We start from the raw sequence: 18418 nt of genomic DNA on the forward strand, positions 1-18418 counted from the left end.
GCTTCAGGCCTATATAGCAAGTGCTTTTACTCATTTAGTCTTCTTGCTGGCCTTCCTTTGTTTTTCAACAGTTATCTGTTTTATGAGTTACTTCATTAAGCCTTCTTTCATAGTGATTTCCTCAAATAGCTTTCTCAGTGGTGCTCTACCAGGCAGGAGTGGGTGCCATGGAGTATGGGTGCCCATGAGGCTCAAGGGTGTTGGCAGGACAGCAGCACGTACCCGCAGCATTATGCGATGTTCGATGTTCAGGAGGATCTTCTTCTTCTCCCTATAGTCCCGGATGAGGGCGTGCAGTGTGTCACAGTGGGGGACCCAGCCAATGAGGCCCGAGTTGGTGGACAGAGGGATGACGGCATATCTTTGGATGCTGGTGACCACAGGGAAGGGGACAGGGGTCATTGCACAGTGAATAGAAGTACACTTTTAAACAGCTTAGGATACACAATGCCTTTCTTACGCTCCCTGCTACAAGCTGTGGGCTGAGGGGCCCTCTGTGAAGAAGACACCCAGAAAGATGCCATGGAAGCCACAGTGGTCCTCAACTCATGTCTGTGGAGGAAGAACCGAGGAACTACTAAAGCAACCTCAGTGGAACAGCCATGGGCATACGAGACAGAGGAAAAGCAGCAGGAAGGGTCTGGCTGGCCTTGGTCCAGGGAGAGAACAGCAAATTTATAGAATCTTGAGTCTAATCTTGAAGCATTCTCTTCTGAGTTTCTCACACCCTGCCCCCTGAGAAGGACTTCTCTATGTAGTCCTGGTTGTCTTGGAATTTGCTCTGTAGACCAGGCTGGCCTCAAACTCAGGAGATGTGCCTAATTCTGCCTCTGTCTCCCCAGTGCTGGGATTAAAGGCATGTGCCACCATGCCTGGCTTTAGCTTTGAATTCTTGATCATTCTGCCTCCACCTCCCAAGCAATAGGATTACAGGCATGTGCCATCATACCTGCCTCAGATACCTAATTTTAAAAAGTTTTTAAAGATACATGATTACATGGACAGCATAGGATGAAATGCCAAGAGTCCTGAGAGTTCGGCTATTCTCACACTGTTCTGAATACCTGAGGTTCTTCCGAAGAGATGTTGGGTCATTGGCTAGGAGTGTGTTCACCAGGCCAAAGAGCTGCATCACCCGTTCATCCTGTCGTAGATCTTCATGGCCTTTCAGGAGGAAAACAAACTCGTGCCCATTGCTGCCTGTGAGAAACAGAGGGAGCAACTGAAACAGATCAGAGCTGCTCACATTATTATCTAAGACTACTGACTATTCCCAAGGTCCTAGGGAATCCACTCCCTTTCCTAGTCACACTGTCCTCCTAGACAAGCACACACGTCCTAGAAATGAGGGAAAGAACAGTTCTGCCTTCAATGGTCCCTACAACTAATGCTGCTCTAATTCAAACAAAAACTGTTTTATGAGGACTAAGAATGAGTATAAGGTGAGACCTTATAGGTTCTCTGCTCCCCATCCCACTGTCCTTTTCTGCCTCCTATAGGCCACATTACCAGGGGTATGTTCCAGTGGGACAGGTCAGGAGATTTGCCCCATAGCTGGCTGGGAAAGTAGGTCTGGGGTGGAAAGAGCAGCTTCTCTGACAGTTTCATTTGCATGTGTATGTGTGTGTGTGTGTTTTGAGACAGGGCTTCTCTGTGTAGCCTTGGTTGCCCTGGAACTCACTTTGTAGACCAAGATGGTCTCAAATTCATAGAGATCTGCCTATTTCTGCCTCTGGAGTACTGGGATTAAAGGCATGTGCCACCATGCCCAGCATATGAGCATTTTTTTAAAAAAGGTTTATTGTTTTTGACTATGTGAATGAATCTTGGTGTGGGTATGAGCATATAAATCCAGGTGCTCGTGGAAGCCAAAAGTTTCAGATCGCCCTGGAGTTGGAGTTACAGGCAGTTAAGCTGCTTGATGTGGATTCTAGGAACAGAGCACTTCTACAAGACAGTACATGTTCTTCGCTACAGAGCCATCTCTTTAGTCCAGAAATAAACATTAGTAAGAGAAAGGAAACTGGGTGGTGGTGGCACACAGCTCTAATCCCAGTACTCCAGAGGCAGAGGTAGAGGCAGGCAGAACTCCATGATTTTGAGGCCAGCCTGATAGGGCTACATGGTGAGATTCTGTCTTAAAAACAAACAAACAAACAAACAAACACAAATAAATAAATGAATGAATCTGAGAAAAGATGTGAAAGCGATCTGGCTGAGACATCTGTCACTTCACTGATTCCAAGGTTGGTGTGAGTGATCAGGTGACCCTTTTGTCTGTCACTGTTCCATTTGTGTTCCTCTCAACACTCTGTCAAAGAGAAGCTGTGTTCCATACAAGCTCTCAGGAGTGAGAAAGCTAGGGACTAGATAGTGAGCCCTATCAGGGAAGAATGCTTGTAGTGCATGGGGCTGGCAAGATGGCTCAGTGGGTGGAGAACTGGTTGTTCTTCCAGGAGACCCAAGTTCAGTTCCCAGCACCCACAGGGCAGTTCACAAGCATTTGTTACTCCAGTTCCAGGGTATCCAACACCATCTTCTGGCTTTTGTAGGCATGCATGAGGTACACAGACATATACAGGAAAAAACATCTGTACACATTAAAGGGGGGGGTGTTGCTTGGAGGGACCAAGGGCCCCACCCTAGCACCCATGTTTCAAGCCTAGTTTCAAGTGGGGCAGAGATAAGACTTAGCTGCTTTCAGCCTAACAAAGAAAAAACAAGGGCTCTAGAGCCCAATATTCAGAGAGGGATCAACAGCTGTTCTAAAGAGGAACTGACATGCAGTGATAGAGATAACTGATTCCCTCTTTTATCTTTAGCACCCAGTTATATGCACATACACCCCCATCCCCAGTTCCCCCACAGGATTGAGGAAGTCAGGCGTGGATGGTGGCATGAGCGATATAGGAAGAACTTGGAAGGCAAGGGAAGGATTTGTGACCAGCCTGTGCTACATAGTGAATACAGGTCAGCCAGGAACGCAGAATGAGAATTTGCTTCAACACCCTTCCCTGCCTCCTAAAAGGGCAGAGGACCTCATAGTGCCTGCTCAGCTCTAGGACCTCCCTTAACTGGTCCAGGTTGGTAGCACTGTGTTCCTAAAGAAATTCCAGAGGCAGCTTCACCTTAACATATTCTCATACACTGTGAGAACCCAAGTTCAGGCTGCTCATTTTAGATAATGATGGCAAGCCAGGAACATGGCCAGTGCAGCTCTGTCTTCAAAGCCGCCTGTCGCGTTCTGTGTTTGCCTTGGATGCTTTTCTTGGCACCACCAGTTTCCCATACCTGCCCACCACAACAGAATGACCACACAAAGGCTACTTCACCAAGTGTAGCACTGGGCAAACAGGGAGCCTTGTAACAAGATTCACTGTCCTCCCTTTCTCTCCCAACAGTCATGGGACACTGCAGCCAGTGAGATGGTAGGTAATCATTTCAGAAAGAGGAGGGAGCACAGGCAGGGCAGAGGAGGTGTGCTCGCTTGGTCCTTACCCATCAGCGTCAGCTTCCGAGGCCTCTGCTTGGACGTGATGACTTGCAAAGATGGGGCTATGGACTGAATGCGAATGATTGGCTGGTTGGGGTCATATGTTCCTGGCACAGCCAATTCCAAGTCTCGGCACATCAGAAGTTTGGGGGAAACATACTGCAGCTCCAGGGATGTGAGCTGTGAATAGTTGGGAAAGGGTTTAGATTTCTGCCTATCAAGGGAAATTGATATGCAATTTAAGTATTTTTCTTTCAGTAAATGGGTGCAAGCAATTTGTATGTCCTAACATCTCCAGCAGAAGAAAGGCTAGATGCACAGGATGAGCCCAGGAGCTCCCAAGGCACCCTGCAGGCAGACAACCCTCCTGGGAGCCTCAAGAGCCTACCTGGGGTAGCTGCTTGGAGATCCGTCTGAACACATGATAATAGAGGTCCCAGGCTTGTGTGAGGTCCTTGACATTCCCTGATTTCATGTACTTTCTGCACCATTCCTGTGCCTCCATTAAATCTCGACCATATGCCTGAGAGAGAAAGCACACCAAAGTTTCAAGTTACCTAGAAGGCCATGACCCTCGGAGGCTAAATGCTGAAGCAGACTACACAGATCCCAAGGGTGCCTGAGGTGGTAAAAAAAATATTAGGAGGGAATGGCTGAGCAGCAGCAGCTGTGAAGTCCCAACCTCTGAGCTCCCAGGGCATGAGAATGACCTGTCTAAAAGGGATTCAGGGAGAGATAAGATGGCGCTGGAAGGAATCTTGTGTGTTTCTGGTTTAAATTTTGCTAAAATTTCAACATCTGAGAAGAGCTTGCTGGGAATGTGTGAGGCTCCAAGTTTGCTCTCTCCAGCATGACATGAAAATGAAAATGATTTAAGGGGCTAGAGAGATAGCTCAGGGGTTAAGCACTATTCTTCCATGTCTTGAGTTCAATTCCCAGCACCCACAGGGTAGCTCACATCTATAACTGTTCTTCCATGATGCCCTCTTCTGGTTTGGCACACACCTTTAAGCCCATCACCGGAGAGGCAGAGGTGGGTAGATCTCTGAGTTCGAGGCCATCCTGGTCTACAAAGTGAGTTCTAGTACACCTAGGACTATAGAGAGAAACCCTGTCTTGAAAAAACAAAAACAAACATCTTTTTAAAAAGCCAATAAATTTATTTAAAAATGGGACAATAATCACATTTCTAGTGTTTTGTTTTGCTTTATTTTCTGGTCACTAGTGTCTAACCTGACTGTCACTTTGCAATTCTCCTACACTAAGTACTGACATTACTTTTCTATGCTGTGACCTCTCTGAATGTAACTCCCCCCCCCCCCCAGGGTTTCTCTGTGTGTAGCCATGACTGTCCTGGACTGGCTTTGTAGACTAGTCTGGCTTTGAACTCACAGAGATATGCCTGCCTCTGCCTCCCAAGACTGGGATACAGGCATGCACCACCATGCCCAGTGTAACTTTAAAGGACAGTAGAAAGGTCAGAGAGAAAGCAGTGTGGTGAAGTCATGATAATGTCCTCTCATGCTCTGATCCTGTACCTGATTAAAAGATGTTTCCTTCAGAGTCTGGGGTCCTCGTTCCATCATAGCATGCAGGGGCTCCAGCACCTCAAACATGCCTTTCACGTTCCTCTCCCCGAAGTACAAGCGAGATGCCTCTTCCAGGCCTTCATGCCACATCTCGTGCCAGAGGATGGCTACACGAATCAGCTCTTCACTCACCTGGATCAAAGGGAGATGGAAGGACGCACCACAGGTAAGCTATAATTGGGAAGGTCTGATCTGGAGACAGGCCAGGGCATGTGTGCACTGAGGGAGAGATGTGATCACTAACGCCCCTGGCTGCTTACTCAAGCGTCACTCACCATCATGGCCTGCTGGACCAGCGTGTTGCTGTGCTCACACATGTTCTTCAGGATCTTGTTGGCTGCATTGTGACGGGCTGTGGTGGTAGACTTAGAAGCCACCGTTAGGGGGTAGATGAGGGCCTAAGCAAACAGAGAAACACTTGCAAAAGCTAGCCTCCAAACCAAAGGTCAGTGGTTTCATGAGAAAACGCTCAGGTTCTGCCCGTACCTGGGGGTGGTACCGACCAATATCTGTGAGAAGCTGGTGAATGAGCCGGCCCACCAAGGGTCTGGGTGTGTCAATTCTTGCAATGAGCTGAGGTATGACCTGGTATTTAGAAAGACACAATATGCGGCATGTGAGACATAGGAAAATCCACTGATTTTTTTTCTTTTCTTTTTTTGTTTTGTGAGACAAGGTCTCAGGCAGCCTAGCTTAGTTGTGATCCTTTTGCCTCCACCTCCCATGTGCTGGGATTTCAGGAGTGTGGTTTGGTCTAGCAGGTCTTGAAATGATTCAGTCGTTTAGTTTCCTGGCACAAGCAAGGGACACTATGCAGGTCTGGAACTTGGGGCCAAGCTGTGTTTCCTTATAGCTTTTGACATAGGCCATCTTGCTACTATGACCTCTAGTGCTTTCAAGAGAAGACAAATGGGACAGAGACTGTGGCCCATGCTCACTGTCACCGAGTTCTCACCTGTAACCAAGTATCAATCTGTATGGCCTTCACCCCTTCCACCAAGGCTTCATTGACATCTGGCCAATGACCATAATCAAACCACAAGGTGAGGACTCTGGAAAGACAGGAGGAAAGTCATAGGAAATTGAGTTTCCTAATTCCTGTCTGTTTTTCATCTTTAAGGCTGTAAATGGCTGACAGGTGGCAGAGCTCATGAGGGATCTCTGTAAATACTAGCCGGGGTGCTTCTCCCAGGTCTTTCAGGGTCACCAAGGCACAGACTCAGCTGCAGAGATGAGCTGGAGAGAGTCTGCACACATGGAAGGTGTACTGCAGGAAGGGCACCAGTGAGGCTACTGAGTCAAGACTAGTTAGTCCCTAGGATGAAGGTGAGACAGCCTCCCCCTCTCACTTCTTCTCCTTCATCCTCAGGGCTCTCAGCCTCATGTGTGAGGCCTGGTCAGCTATTGTGTCTCTAGGCACAGACTCAGGAGGAAAAAGGCCCATATGCTGACTTGGATGGTATTGACCAGAGGGGTAATATGAAGACACCTGCTGGACTCTTGTCTGTCCCAGCACTGACAAGGCCTTTTAGAGTTAGTCTCCCGTCCTTCATACCTGAGTGTATCCTGCAGATTGTTGCCTCTTGACAAGGAGATGGAACGGAAGAAGCCTTGAACAGCAGGGACAGTGTACAACAACAGGGTTTTGGACAAATCCTGTTGAAACACGAGCGTATTACTGACACTCCACTCTCATCTGTAAAACGGGCACACCTGCACACTAATGGCCCCTGCCTCAGAGGGTAGTAAGGAGTGAAAATACTTATGGCTGAGGAGCCAACAGTATACAGAATGCACTCTACAACAGCAACTTTCCATAATCGTATCTAAGCATAGATGGCTTTCTGACCAGTATAAGCTCTGAACATGCTGTTCTCTATATCTTCTGGTTACTCTATTGTAGTCTAAACTGACAGGCCAAGCGAAGGTAGACAGGGAAAGGGCAGGGCAGAGGACAGATCCCCAAGGCCTTGGCTTCAGAGTGGCCTTGCAGCTGTGGCAGCCACCCACACACCGGGAGAATGAGCTCACTGCTATGGGGAGCACTACAAGGAGCCTTTCTTCAGCTCTGACAGCAGAATCATGCACACACCCAGAGAGCACAACCTCTGGCACACAATAAGGATGGCCAGTCAGTGTGTCCGGCCCCATCCTACCTCAGAGAAAACCTTAGACTTCTTGAGCTTCACAACTATGTGCTGTTCAGAGCTGTGCTCTGGCCAGTTCTGAATGAGGAGGAGATTACCTCAGTGACCTTCTTCTGCAGAGGAGATGGGGTGGGGCTGTTTTCAGTACTCTCAGCCTCACTCTCACTGTTGCTGCCCTCTGTGCTGGTGGCAGCAGCAGCAGAGGCAGCTGTGGTGGCAGCAGTGGTGGCATTGGTGATATTGGCCCCGCTGGCATGACGCAGTTTCTTCTTCTCATCTCGGGCTTGGTTCTGATGTTTATAGTGCAGAACTGCTTCAAAGTTCATCACTGCCCATGCATGCCAAGCCTAGGAGCACAGGGTGAGAATCACCAGAAGACAGAGGCTTGCTCTGATCTACTGCAAGGCCTGATGTTAAGCCCACCCTGAGGATGGAGCCTCAAGGTCAGCAGAATGAGACTCTACTGCACACTCAGGAAGTGGTCATAACTACAGCCAATGCCTCTCGTTCACCTTGTGAGCACTAATGACATTAGGCTTTATGCTGAGTGTTGTGGGGTTATGGCAAGGGGCACTTGCTCACAAACCTAAGGGCCTACAGACTCTGCAAGGTAGATGAGGTGGGCAATGTGAGTACCAGTGATCTGAAGGGTTCCATGAAAAAAGATGGACTTGGCTAAGTCTTAAAGAGAAGTTGCAGTTGGGAAGGAGGGAAAAAGAGAGACAGTGTCAGTGGGTCCTCATGGCAGGGAAAAAGACAGGTGCCTGGAGGCACGGGCAAAGGCCAAAGAAACCCATGTGCCTGCAGGTTGAGGCCCACAAAGCAGAGAAAGGGCAGCTGGCCAAGCGTCAGAGTCCAAGAGAGTGGAGCAGGTGCTGAGCCACAGCAGCCCATTCATCTGTGAGAAAGCAGGGCTTCCTAAAACTTTTCCCCCAGATTTGTTTTATGTTGATGGATGTTCTGGCTGCATTTATGTCTGTGTACCACATGAATGCCTGGTTGAAAGTCAAAAGAGGGTACCAGATCTCCTGGAACTGGAGATACAGTGACTGTGAGCTCTGACTAACAAGGTTCTCACTAAGCAAAACTTCACTGGATTTATTTTCCAGCTCTGGATATGCAGCTATCTAGAGAGGGGAAATCACTGTTCCTCTCACAGACCGGACTCTGTGCATGCACAGGTGCCTTCACATGCATGTAAATGCTGCTGAGGATGTAGTGTACTGCTTTGTGCATGCTAGGCAAATGAGCTACCTCCCCAGCTAACGTGCACAGTTTTCAGATGAGCATGAAGCATCTGCAGTGGATAATTGCAAATGTTTCTATGGTCTTTAAGTCAACTTTGAATAATTTATAAATTACTAGTAAGTATGGAGATTTTGGACAGAAATTGATGACACTGCTATACCAAGCAACAATTAATTAGAAGACTTCAGAAAAGGCTTTCCTAAAGATTCAGGCTTCTAGGAATAGCCCCTGCATCAGCTAGTCAGTCAGGAATAAGCCCTCCACCAGCTGGCCACTTCTCTCCTACATTTTCTAACTATCTTTCAGAAGGTTTCCGGTAACATAACAGGATATTATCTAGATCTTTCTAACAAAAATTTAAATTACCAGCAGAGAAACAGTCAGGGATGGAAGTCACAAAAGCAGCATGGGGCACAGATGACACAAGGGAAGACAAGAGATCAACCATGCACCCAGATATTCCTAGGATAGGCAACAGAGAGGCTGTCAGACTGTCACAGCCCTAGTGCAACTCAGAACAGGGGCATCATAGGAAGTTCCTCAAACCAAAGCCTCAATCAGCTTCTCTGCTTCTCTGGAATCTATGAAGGAAAACACAGCCCTCTGGGCCTCTGACAGACTCCAGGCGTTCCAGGGGCCTGGCTGTGACCATGAGAACACAGGAGAACTCAAACAGGGTGTAGGACGCAGGGCTCTTTGTGTGAGAACTGAGGAGCTGGGAGCCAGTGCTGACCCTCTCTCACCTTGTACCAGCTGCGGTCATGCTCTGTGGCAGCACTATAGTACTGCAGCACCTTTGGGATGGTGCTCTCATTGATGCCTTGGAGGTTAAGCTGCCACTCCCCAAGTTTCAGGAAACACCTGAAAACAGAGAAGCAAGACACCATGTTGCTCCCTCTCATCAAAGGTCCTGAAGGAGAACAGTAGACTGTTGGGGTACCCTAAAGACTTCTGTGAGTTACTCTTGCTTAAGAGGCAACTGATCAATGTTCAGGCCTGTGAAAGGAAGGGAAAGGGATCTGTAGAAAACCTTGGAGGTGTCTATCATGTCTTTCCATGATAGCATAGGCAGGGTGAGTAAATGGTCCAGGTGTACCTACGTGATCTATTTACCCCAACCGCACTTTGTGGAGGACAGCTGTTGACTACTTTTTTCTCATTGATTTTTCTCCCCTTTTCCTCTCCTCCACTGCAGAGAGCAAGGATACCGATGTGTTGACTGCTGCTCTACTCCAGACACTGTTCTCTGATGCTGAGATCCTATACCACTCACATCACTCCTTTACATGTCAGGAAACCAAGAGCATAGAGACAAACTTACCTAGAGTCAGAGCTAGCTACAGTTCGAATTAGCAGTGGAGATGCCATTTTAAAACAAGGAGCCTGGGTCAGTGAGATGACTCAGCAGGTAAAGGCACCTGCCACCGACCCTTGTGACCTGATTCAATCCTTAACACTCCTAAGGTGGGAGGAGAAAACTGACTTCTGCAAGATGTTCTCTGATCTCCACACCCATGCTGTGACTCGTGAGCACACATGCACACATAAGCATGCTACTCCAGGAGCCGTGAGTGTACCCTTGCAGAAGTGCTGGACAGTGGGCAGGGCTCACCTGGCCATGAGCTTATGCAGCTCCTGCTTGTGCTGCTGGTCCTCAGTGGCAATGGCATGCTGTGCCTGCTGCTGCATGGTCTGGACAAAGTGCTGCATGTGCTGGAAGGCATCGATCTGCAGCAGGACAAAGGCACAGAGAGCCACTTGGCACATTGCCCAACCTGTCAGGGGATCTAAGCTAGCACTTTCCAAAAAGTGAACCTGGAATACAGGGTGAGGACCCTGCTGGAGAGCAAACGGGGCATGCTGCTGGGAGAGAACCGGGCTGTTCCAGAACGTTCATGATTTACTCAACTTTTAGCTTTCTCCTGCCAACTCTAATTATCACTTTAATAACTCCTGGAAACCTACATGCCTGACCAACCCAGGTAACAATTCATATGAAGCAATCGGAAACAAGTGCTTATTTCACTAACAGTGTATTGCCCCAAGGAAAATTAGGCTGTTTCTATAGCTAGTAAAACTTTAGTATGTATTCAAAAGACTAGGACACCTGGATGTTTCACCATGGCAAATCTATAGGTTAGAAGATCATTTACAACCCCCAAACCAAAAAATAAAAACAGATAAGACATGAACCCAGGTGGGAGAGGGAAAAAGACATCCACTCTGTAGGCCACTACGTGAAGAGGGTGGCTTGGGAGCAGAGTCTTCATAGCATTCTCCAGCCATCAGCTCTGGGATCTGACAGAAGGCAAGCAGTAGGAATCCGAGCTGGTTTGCATTGAGCAGGGACAATGCAGAGGCCAGATCTATATACTGTCCAAGCCTGCTGCATCCTGACACACCAGCATCCGGATGCACAGGGGCCACAGTTTTGGCTTTTGTTTGGTGGCGATGGGGATTAAATGTTAGACTGTGCAAGCCAGGCAAGCACTGTTGCCATGGAGCTATAGCCTTAGTCTCAGAACTGTTAAAGGACATTAAAGGACTTCCAAGATAGACGGAAGGTGTGAACATGTAAAGTATAAATTAAAATGTGATGCAGCCTAAATCTACTAACAATGGAGAAGCCACACAAAGTGAGAGTGCTTCTCTACAGAAGGAGGAGGGGAAATAAAATTCTCATGTTCTAAATGGCCTGGATGGAAAATTAAATATCTTTGAATGTAAGAAATCAACCTAAAAAATGTTTGTTTGTTTTTTGTTGTTGTTGTTTATTTTGTTTTGTGTTTGAGACAGAATTTCTCTGTCCTGGCTGTCCTGGAACTCACTTGCAGAGATCTACCTGCTTATGCCAGGATTAATGGCATTTGCCACCATGCCCCACCTGAAATGGGTCTTCAAAGTCATGCATGGTGGCATATGCCTCTGATCTCAGAGCGTTTGGGAGGCTGAGGCAGGAGAACTAAAGTTTGAAGTCAGCCTGGTCTTCACAGACTATGCCTCAAAAAACAAAAACAAAACAAAAATTTCTGGAGTCCACAGCAAATAAGTGCCCTGTGAGCACAGCCTGGTGGATGCAGGCCCCTGCCTGAGTGATGCTGCTCCTCCACAATATCCTTAGTGCCCAGCAACCAGAGTCAGAAGGTAGACTACAGCAGGGTTTGTGAATTCTGCTCCAATGAAACTCTGGTGTTGTGGACTGCAGGCATGGCTCAGTGGTTAAGAGCACTTGTTGTCCTTGAAGAGAGGATTTAGGTTCAGTTCCCAGCACCCTCATGGTAGTTCACAATCACTTGGAACTCAAGGTCCAGAAGATCCAAAACCCTTTTCTGACTTCTCTGGGCAACAGGCATACACGTGAAAACATACACATAGGCATACACATAGAAAAACATGCACGCAAATCATCCACACAAATAAAATAACTAAAAATCTAAAAATAAATAAAAAGTATGATACTGAGGATTAACACAGGGCCTCACACATGCTAAACATATGCTCTATTCTCCAGGTATACCCTTAGTCTATTTTTTTTCTTTTGGTTTTTCAAGACAGGGTTTCTCTGTATAGCCTTGCCTGTCTTAGACTCACATGGTAGACCAGGCTGGCCTCAAGCTCACAACAATCTGCCTGCCCCTGCCTCCCTGAGTGCTGGGATTACAGACGTGTGCCACCACATCTGACCCCTTAGTCTATTTTTAATTCATTAATTTTTTTAAAATTTATTTTTCTTTTGAGACAAGGTCTCTCTTTGTAGCTCTGGCTGTTCTGAAACTCACTATGTGGACCAGACTGGCTTTGAACCCACAGAGATCTCCTGCCCCCGCTTCCCAAGGTCTGGAATTTAAGGGTGTGTGCTACTACCACCCTAATTAATTTATTTTTAATTGATGCACATAATAAGCAATAGTTAAATCAGGTATTTGACACCGCTATCTCATTAAACATTTATCGTTCTGTGTTGGGAACATCTGCTTTTGGCACTTTCTAAAACATACTCTCACTTCTTGTAAGCGACAGGCACCACACTGTGCTGTGGAACTCTAGAATCTGTTTCTGGCTTACTTTGTGTAACGTAATGTTTTCAGCTTGCTTCATGGTGCTACAGATAGGATTTCTTTATTTCTTTTGTTCCTTTTAAGATGGGAGTTTTGTTATGCTTCCTCATGCCTCAGCTTTCCAAAGAGTTCCAATTCATCCCAGTTGTTAGTAGCATCTCTCACAGTCAAAACTCCTGGTTGGATGATGGGTTAGAGCAGTCTGCTTCCTTGTCCTGGTTAAAGCATCACTCCGTATGTATTCACTGAAAACTTGTGCCCTGGGCCAGTGGGGTAGCTCTGTGGGTAAAAAATGGTGCCTGCCAGCAAGCCTGACAACCAGAGTGTGACCCCCAGGATCTACGTGGTGGAAGGAAAAAACTAACCCTGAAAATTGTCCTCCACATGTGTACCATAGCATGTGCATTGCACATGTATGCTTGTACGTATACACACACACACACACAAAATGTAGAAAACCTGTGCTTTCTAGTCTACCCCTCTGATGTAGGAGTCATCTTTTTCTCCTTGTAAAGGGACAGACAATTATCTACGGATTCCATATTCTGGGATTCGACCAATTATGGATAAAAATAGTGCATGGTGGAACACGCCTGGAACTCCAGTCCTGGACACTGAAGGCAGAGAGATTAGGAATTGTAGGCCAAGTCTCAGGATGACTCTGAGGGTAAAGGCAGTTAAACACACACACACACACACAACCTGAGTTTCATTCCTAGAACTCAGCTGGTAGAATGAAAGAAATAATTCTTGTAAGCTGCCCTGTGACTTCCACACATACATGTACAAATATACACATTAAATAAATGTAAAAAAAAAAAAAATAGAATAAATAAAGGAAAGAATTCAAGGCCAGTCTAGAATACAGTGAGACTGTCACATAATAACATATGGCATTTGTCCTTCTGGGCAAAGCTGACTTAGCAATCAAACACCTTCTAAGTATTTATGCTTACAGCCACACCTTACGAAAGCTGCTTTCAGCCTTCATTGGAAAAACCTCTCCTTCAAATGCTGAGACTCAGCATCCCAAAATGCTGAAAGTAAGTGGTGGCTATGGGTTCAGTCCTAACTGGATATTTACTCCTCTCCCCCTTAGGCTTAGCGCATGCTGTGGAAGAAGAGTAGGGAAGTATGTACAAGCAAGAACACTACGTAACAGTGAGAGGCTATGAGATGCACCCTTTAGTTTTGACATAAACATCATGAAAATCAACTCACAGCAACCGTGGCTATCTGCCCTGCGTCCACCCAGGTTTGGCCCTATCATCAATTAGTTGTGAAAAGGGGACGGGCTCACTGGGCCCTACCCTTTAGTTTTGAACAATTGGTTATTAATAGATTCTGCAGAGGGGGATCACTGCCTACAGCTGGGTACTCCCTGTTGGGCCACACACAGCTGCATACTGCCATGGCTAAACTCAGTGGGTCACAAAACAGACACAAATGTGAGGATTCCTGGGGAGAAGGGGGTAAACTGGACTGGTAGGGGTATGGGAAAAGGTAGGGGTGAGCTGGGTCATCATACATTGTATACATGTGTGAAATTATTTAAGAATAAATTAAAAAGTAAAAACAAACAGAAAAATAAATAAGAAAGAGAGAGAGAGAACAAATTTAAGCCAGAGCCTGAATGACAGGACAGTTTCCCAGACAGGTGAGCCAGGTGTCTCTATAGCCTTTTTCTAGGAGGGCTACGCTAAGCAGACTTCAGTGTGTAAAAAGAAAGTGAGGAGAACTGACAAGACTAACCACTGAAAGAGGACTGTGAACTCAGTGTCCTCAAGCAAGCAGCAAGAACCACAGCAGGAGCTCTGGCTCCAGGTATCTAGAGCCCACATGCTATATGTTACAGTATTGCAGGCCATCCAAATAGTTTCAATTTCTTCCTTTTTTTTTTTTTTAATTTTATCTTAATGTTGCCTCAGCTGTCTTGGAACTTGCTCTGTGTATCAGGCTCACCTAAAACTTACAGGAGGTTAGGCTTTGACTCAGAACTGCTCTGTGCTAAAAGGCTCAGAGATTGAAGACAAAAGGAACCCCCAAGTCACACACTGGGAAGACAGGGCTGTTAGCAAGGAGGCAAAGCCGAGCTAAAGAGCAGACGCCTGGCTATGATTTCATTCTGGGTGGCACTCAAAGTCACACCAGTCAAGGACCTTAAGGGATCCATTTCAAGACTGCAGTAGGGACAGAAGGCTGAGTTGTTCTCCTTTTGAGAAGGATGGGGGACCCCAAACAGGTATGATCTTGCTTTCAAGGCCTGTATTTGTAAACTGCCACCATCATGCAGAAATTGTTTCAAAACAAAAAACAAGAGCACATCTGTTTCCCCTGACTGTAAACAAGGAGGAATTCTACACTGGCTTCAGGAAAACTTCCTCTACTTGTTGAAGCAATTCTCCCAGCATTTGAGTCCAGACTGATGACAAGAAAGGAGACCAGAAGTCTGAGAAGGAAGCCTGGTTGGTCTTATAAAAGCTCTAGTCTGTGATTTCATGAAGATGGGACTTCAGTGCCAAGTGGTCGGCCTTCTCTCAGGGCCCAGCACTTTTCAGATACTAACTACTACAACTGTGACAATGCATTGGTTTGACCAAAGGTATGTTCATACGTCTGTACCTGGCTGTGAGTCACACTGTGAAACTGGAAGAGGCCCCGACACTGTAGGCAGGTGGTAAGGACAATGAAGCCTTCTGGCAAGGAACACATCGGGTGGCCTCTGTGGGGTGGGTAGGGAACATACCTTGCGGGCACTTTTCCACATGTTTTTCATGTAGGCATAGGTCACTTGAGGGTGAACTGTTGGCAGAGGATGGTCAAGTTGCCGAGATGGATCAACTCCCAAGAGCAACACTAAGGTTTTATGAGCAAGAGCCTTAAAAACAAGAGCGCAAGTCACACACAGAGCCAGGACGGGCACCACCCTGGGGTCGGGGGTTACTCACCAGTCTGCCGCTCTTGCCACACAGGCTTGCATACTTGAGCCAGGTTCTCATGTCCTCGTGCGGACTGACCACAAGTGACCGGACCATGAGGATTTTCTGCCAGTCCTCTACAATGCGCTGGCAGCCCTGGATCATTCAGAAACAAGGGTTAGATCGACTCTGTGCTCCACCTGAAGTCCCACAGCAACAGCCATGTCTTCTCTGAAATGAAATGAAGGAACTGCCTCCTCGGGGCCTATCAACAGTTAGGGAGGCAGTAGGGTGCGGTGCCTGAAGCCGGGTCCTGGGGAAGTTACTTAACCTTTCTGACTCATCTGTGGACAGAATGAAAACAGTATCACTCCACAGGACTGTGGTAAAGGGCAAACTAAATTATTTAAATTTCTTTGTTGGTTGTGAATAATGTATTCTTTTTAAACATCTAATCTACCATGTAGATTCTGCAGACTGAAATCAGGCAAGCAGGAATGGCAGAAGGCACTTTTATTTGTTAAGCCATTTTGCTATTTCCAACGTAGTGTGTGTGTGTGTGTGTGTGTGTGTGTGTTCAGCTCAACTCTGGGTACCATTTCTCAACTGCTTCTCATACCTTATTTTCTAGGACAGTGTTTACCTGAACCTTGAGCTCACTGACTCAGCTAGACTGATTGTCCAAGATGGATGCTCCTGTCTCTTGTCTCCCCAGTGCTGGGATTCCAGGTGCAGGCTACCCCATCTAGCTTTTCACATGGTGCTGGGGTCATCAAAGCCCAGTCTTCATGACTGTTCACCAACTGATTCATCTCTCAGGTCCTGAGTTGTGAATTCAAAGTAAATGTTCTGTTTCACTTGCCCTTTTGTTTTTGAGACAGGGTCTCTTTCTGTAGCCCTGGCTGTCCTGGAACTCACTTATGTAGATCAGGCTGGCCTTGGCTTCACAAAGATCTACCACCATGCTGGGCTCGCTCGCTCCTTCTATCACATAGGTCCCAGGGAATCAGACTCAGGACACCAGGCTTGGTAGCAAGCACCTTTATAACCGAGACATCATCCTACCTGACACTGATTTTTGTACCAAATGATTGCTAGGTGGTAAGAGAACTTTTCTGATAAACTTGCTGATAAAAGTCACACTCCGGAAGGAGATGAGTTTTTGATATCTGCCACCTCATGTGTGAAATCCTCAAACCCAAAACCCAGTGATAGTGACCTGTGGCTTCTGGGTGTGGCAGGGTACACAGATCTGACCTGGGAATCTGAGGCAAAAAGACATGGAGCTAAGCCTGACCTCTTCAACTGCCCTGTGGCAAACAGTGGTTTTAAGCATCTGAAATGACTTGACCACAAACATGGCAGCTTTCCAGCCCCTGAAGCTCACTGAGTGTTTTGACTGCATGCCATCTTCCTTAGCCAAGTTTCTATCAGGGCAACTCTTTTCCAGCCATGGATAACAGCTTCTCAGCCCATGAGGTTGATTTGGAAAGTTAGGAAAACAGGAAAAAGTACACTGAGTAATTGTTTTAGTTATTTCTCACCATCAGCTAGCTTCTCCCACATGCTGCAATCAGTTAGCTCCCTGTAGGCTGAAAAGCATCTTGTTGTCTCAAGACAGGGTCCGGGTGACAGCAGTGCTCTGAACTCAGTGAGGCCAGCACGAGCCTCCCCTTCCATCTCATTCCATCATGCCCCTCCCAACTCGGTATTTCTAAGTTCTCCATGTGAGAATGTCTGAAGATCAACAGCTCCCAATTTGGAAGCTCCACACCCTAGTACAGGCACTTAAAAGACCAGGGTATGTATAAGCCAAGTGGGAAGTGCTTCCCTTGTGGAATTCTTTCTGGTGCCCAGGAGACAATTTTCCATCAAAACATTCACTGGGCATTTTATAATTACTAATAAAATATGGAGAAGAACTGTATGTGCTCACTTCGGAGCCATGAATGACTGTGCCCAGTGCTCTTTCCTGTCCAGTGGAATGTACCCTGAGCTTCCTAGGCAGGAATGCAGCCTGGAGTCAAAGGGTTTGTCACAGCCTACTTAAAAGGCCTGGAGGCATAAACCTTGACTACTCTGGAGAGAAGTGGGAATTAAGTGTAGATGTAGCCAAGAAGGAATAGCTCAAAACTACTGTGACAACAGAAGGCCTGTGGTTTCCAGGGCAGTATGTGTTGTTTTCAGAGCAGTGTGCACACACATGTGGTTTCAAAGAAGTGTGTATGGATTCTAGAGCACTGTGTGGAGACCTCAAATGGAGCACTGAGAACTAGTGATTCTGACGTTACAATTTCCAAATGGATGTTCTCAAGTTCCACTTGCTAAACACACTCTCTTCCATTTCTAGAAAAGCCTGGAAGGAGGCTGTTCAGTCATTCTCTCACAGTCACAGCTGAGGTGATAAGCCTCTGAGGGTTCTGCTGGGTAGAGGTGACAGAGGAGAGTAGAAAAGGGGGCGAGGCACATGTGCTCCTGCAGGCCCTGGGCAGAGAGAGGTGTAAACTGGGGTTGTCTCCAGCTTACCTGAAGTCTCTCCCACCAGATCTGGCGGATGATCTCCCGGCGCTCAGGGACAAGTTTGTACTGGATAACCTCCTCCAGCTCGGACAGCATGTGGCAAGAAACCATGGCCTGACGGAAGCAGATCACATTCCAACCTAATTACCCCAAAGACAACCACCCAGCAGACTGAACTTGCACCATTCCTTCTGGTATCAGCGTATTGCTGACCCTAGACACAGCAAGGTCTCAGGAACCTGTTGTGTCCTCTATAGCCCACTCATGAAAACTAGATGCAGACAATGTGCAGACTCTACTCAACACTCACCCCATAAGCTCGGCTGTAGCTCTCTCCCGCCATGGCAGTCAGCTCAGCATCCAGAAGGTCCCTGGCCTTGTCAATGCACTAGGACAGAAAAAGGAAGCTCTAGACCTGGGCTGTGCATTTGGGGTTTCACACAAG

General features: G+C 47.0%; 1 protein-coding gene across 1 annotated transcript in view; it reads right to left on the bottom strand.

The window, feature by feature from the left end:
- Mtor (mechanistic target of rapamycin kinase) overlaps positions 1-18418 on the bottom strand; it is a 105841-nt gene that overhangs the window by 13888 nt on the left and 73535 nt on the right. The window contains exons 31-46 of the mRNA XM_060379085.1: positions 18284-18361; positions 17980-18087; positions 15484-15609; positions 15282-15413; positions 10090-10205; positions 9221-9338; positions 7328-7576; positions 6638-6738; positions 6038-6134; positions 5569-5667; positions 5358-5480; positions 5032-5214; positions 3882-4016; positions 3499-3673; positions 1065-1200; positions 223-370 (exon numbers count right to left, since the gene is read on the bottom strand). Coding sequence (XP_060235068.1) covers positions 223-370; positions 1065-1200; positions 3499-3673; positions 3882-4016; positions 5032-5214; positions 5358-5480; positions 5569-5667; positions 6038-6134; positions 6638-6738; positions 7328-7576; positions 9221-9338; positions 10090-10205; positions 15282-15413; positions 15484-15609; positions 17980-18087; positions 18284-18361 — 2124 coding nt within the window. The remainder of the gene's footprint in view (positions 1-222; positions 371-1064; positions 1201-3498; positions 3674-3881; positions 4017-5031; positions 5215-5357; positions 5481-5568; positions 5668-6037; positions 6135-6637; positions 6739-7327; positions 7577-9220; positions 9339-10089; positions 10206-15281; positions 15414-15483; positions 15610-17979; positions 18088-18283; positions 18362-18418) is intronic.

This window comes from Meriones unguiculatus, chromosome 3 (genome assembly GCF_030254825.1).
Source record: "Meriones unguiculatus strain TT.TT164.6M chromosome 3, Bangor_MerUng_6.1, whole genome shotgun sequence".
NCBI lineage: Eukaryota > Metazoa > Chordata > Mammalia > Rodentia > Muridae > Meriones > Meriones unguiculatus.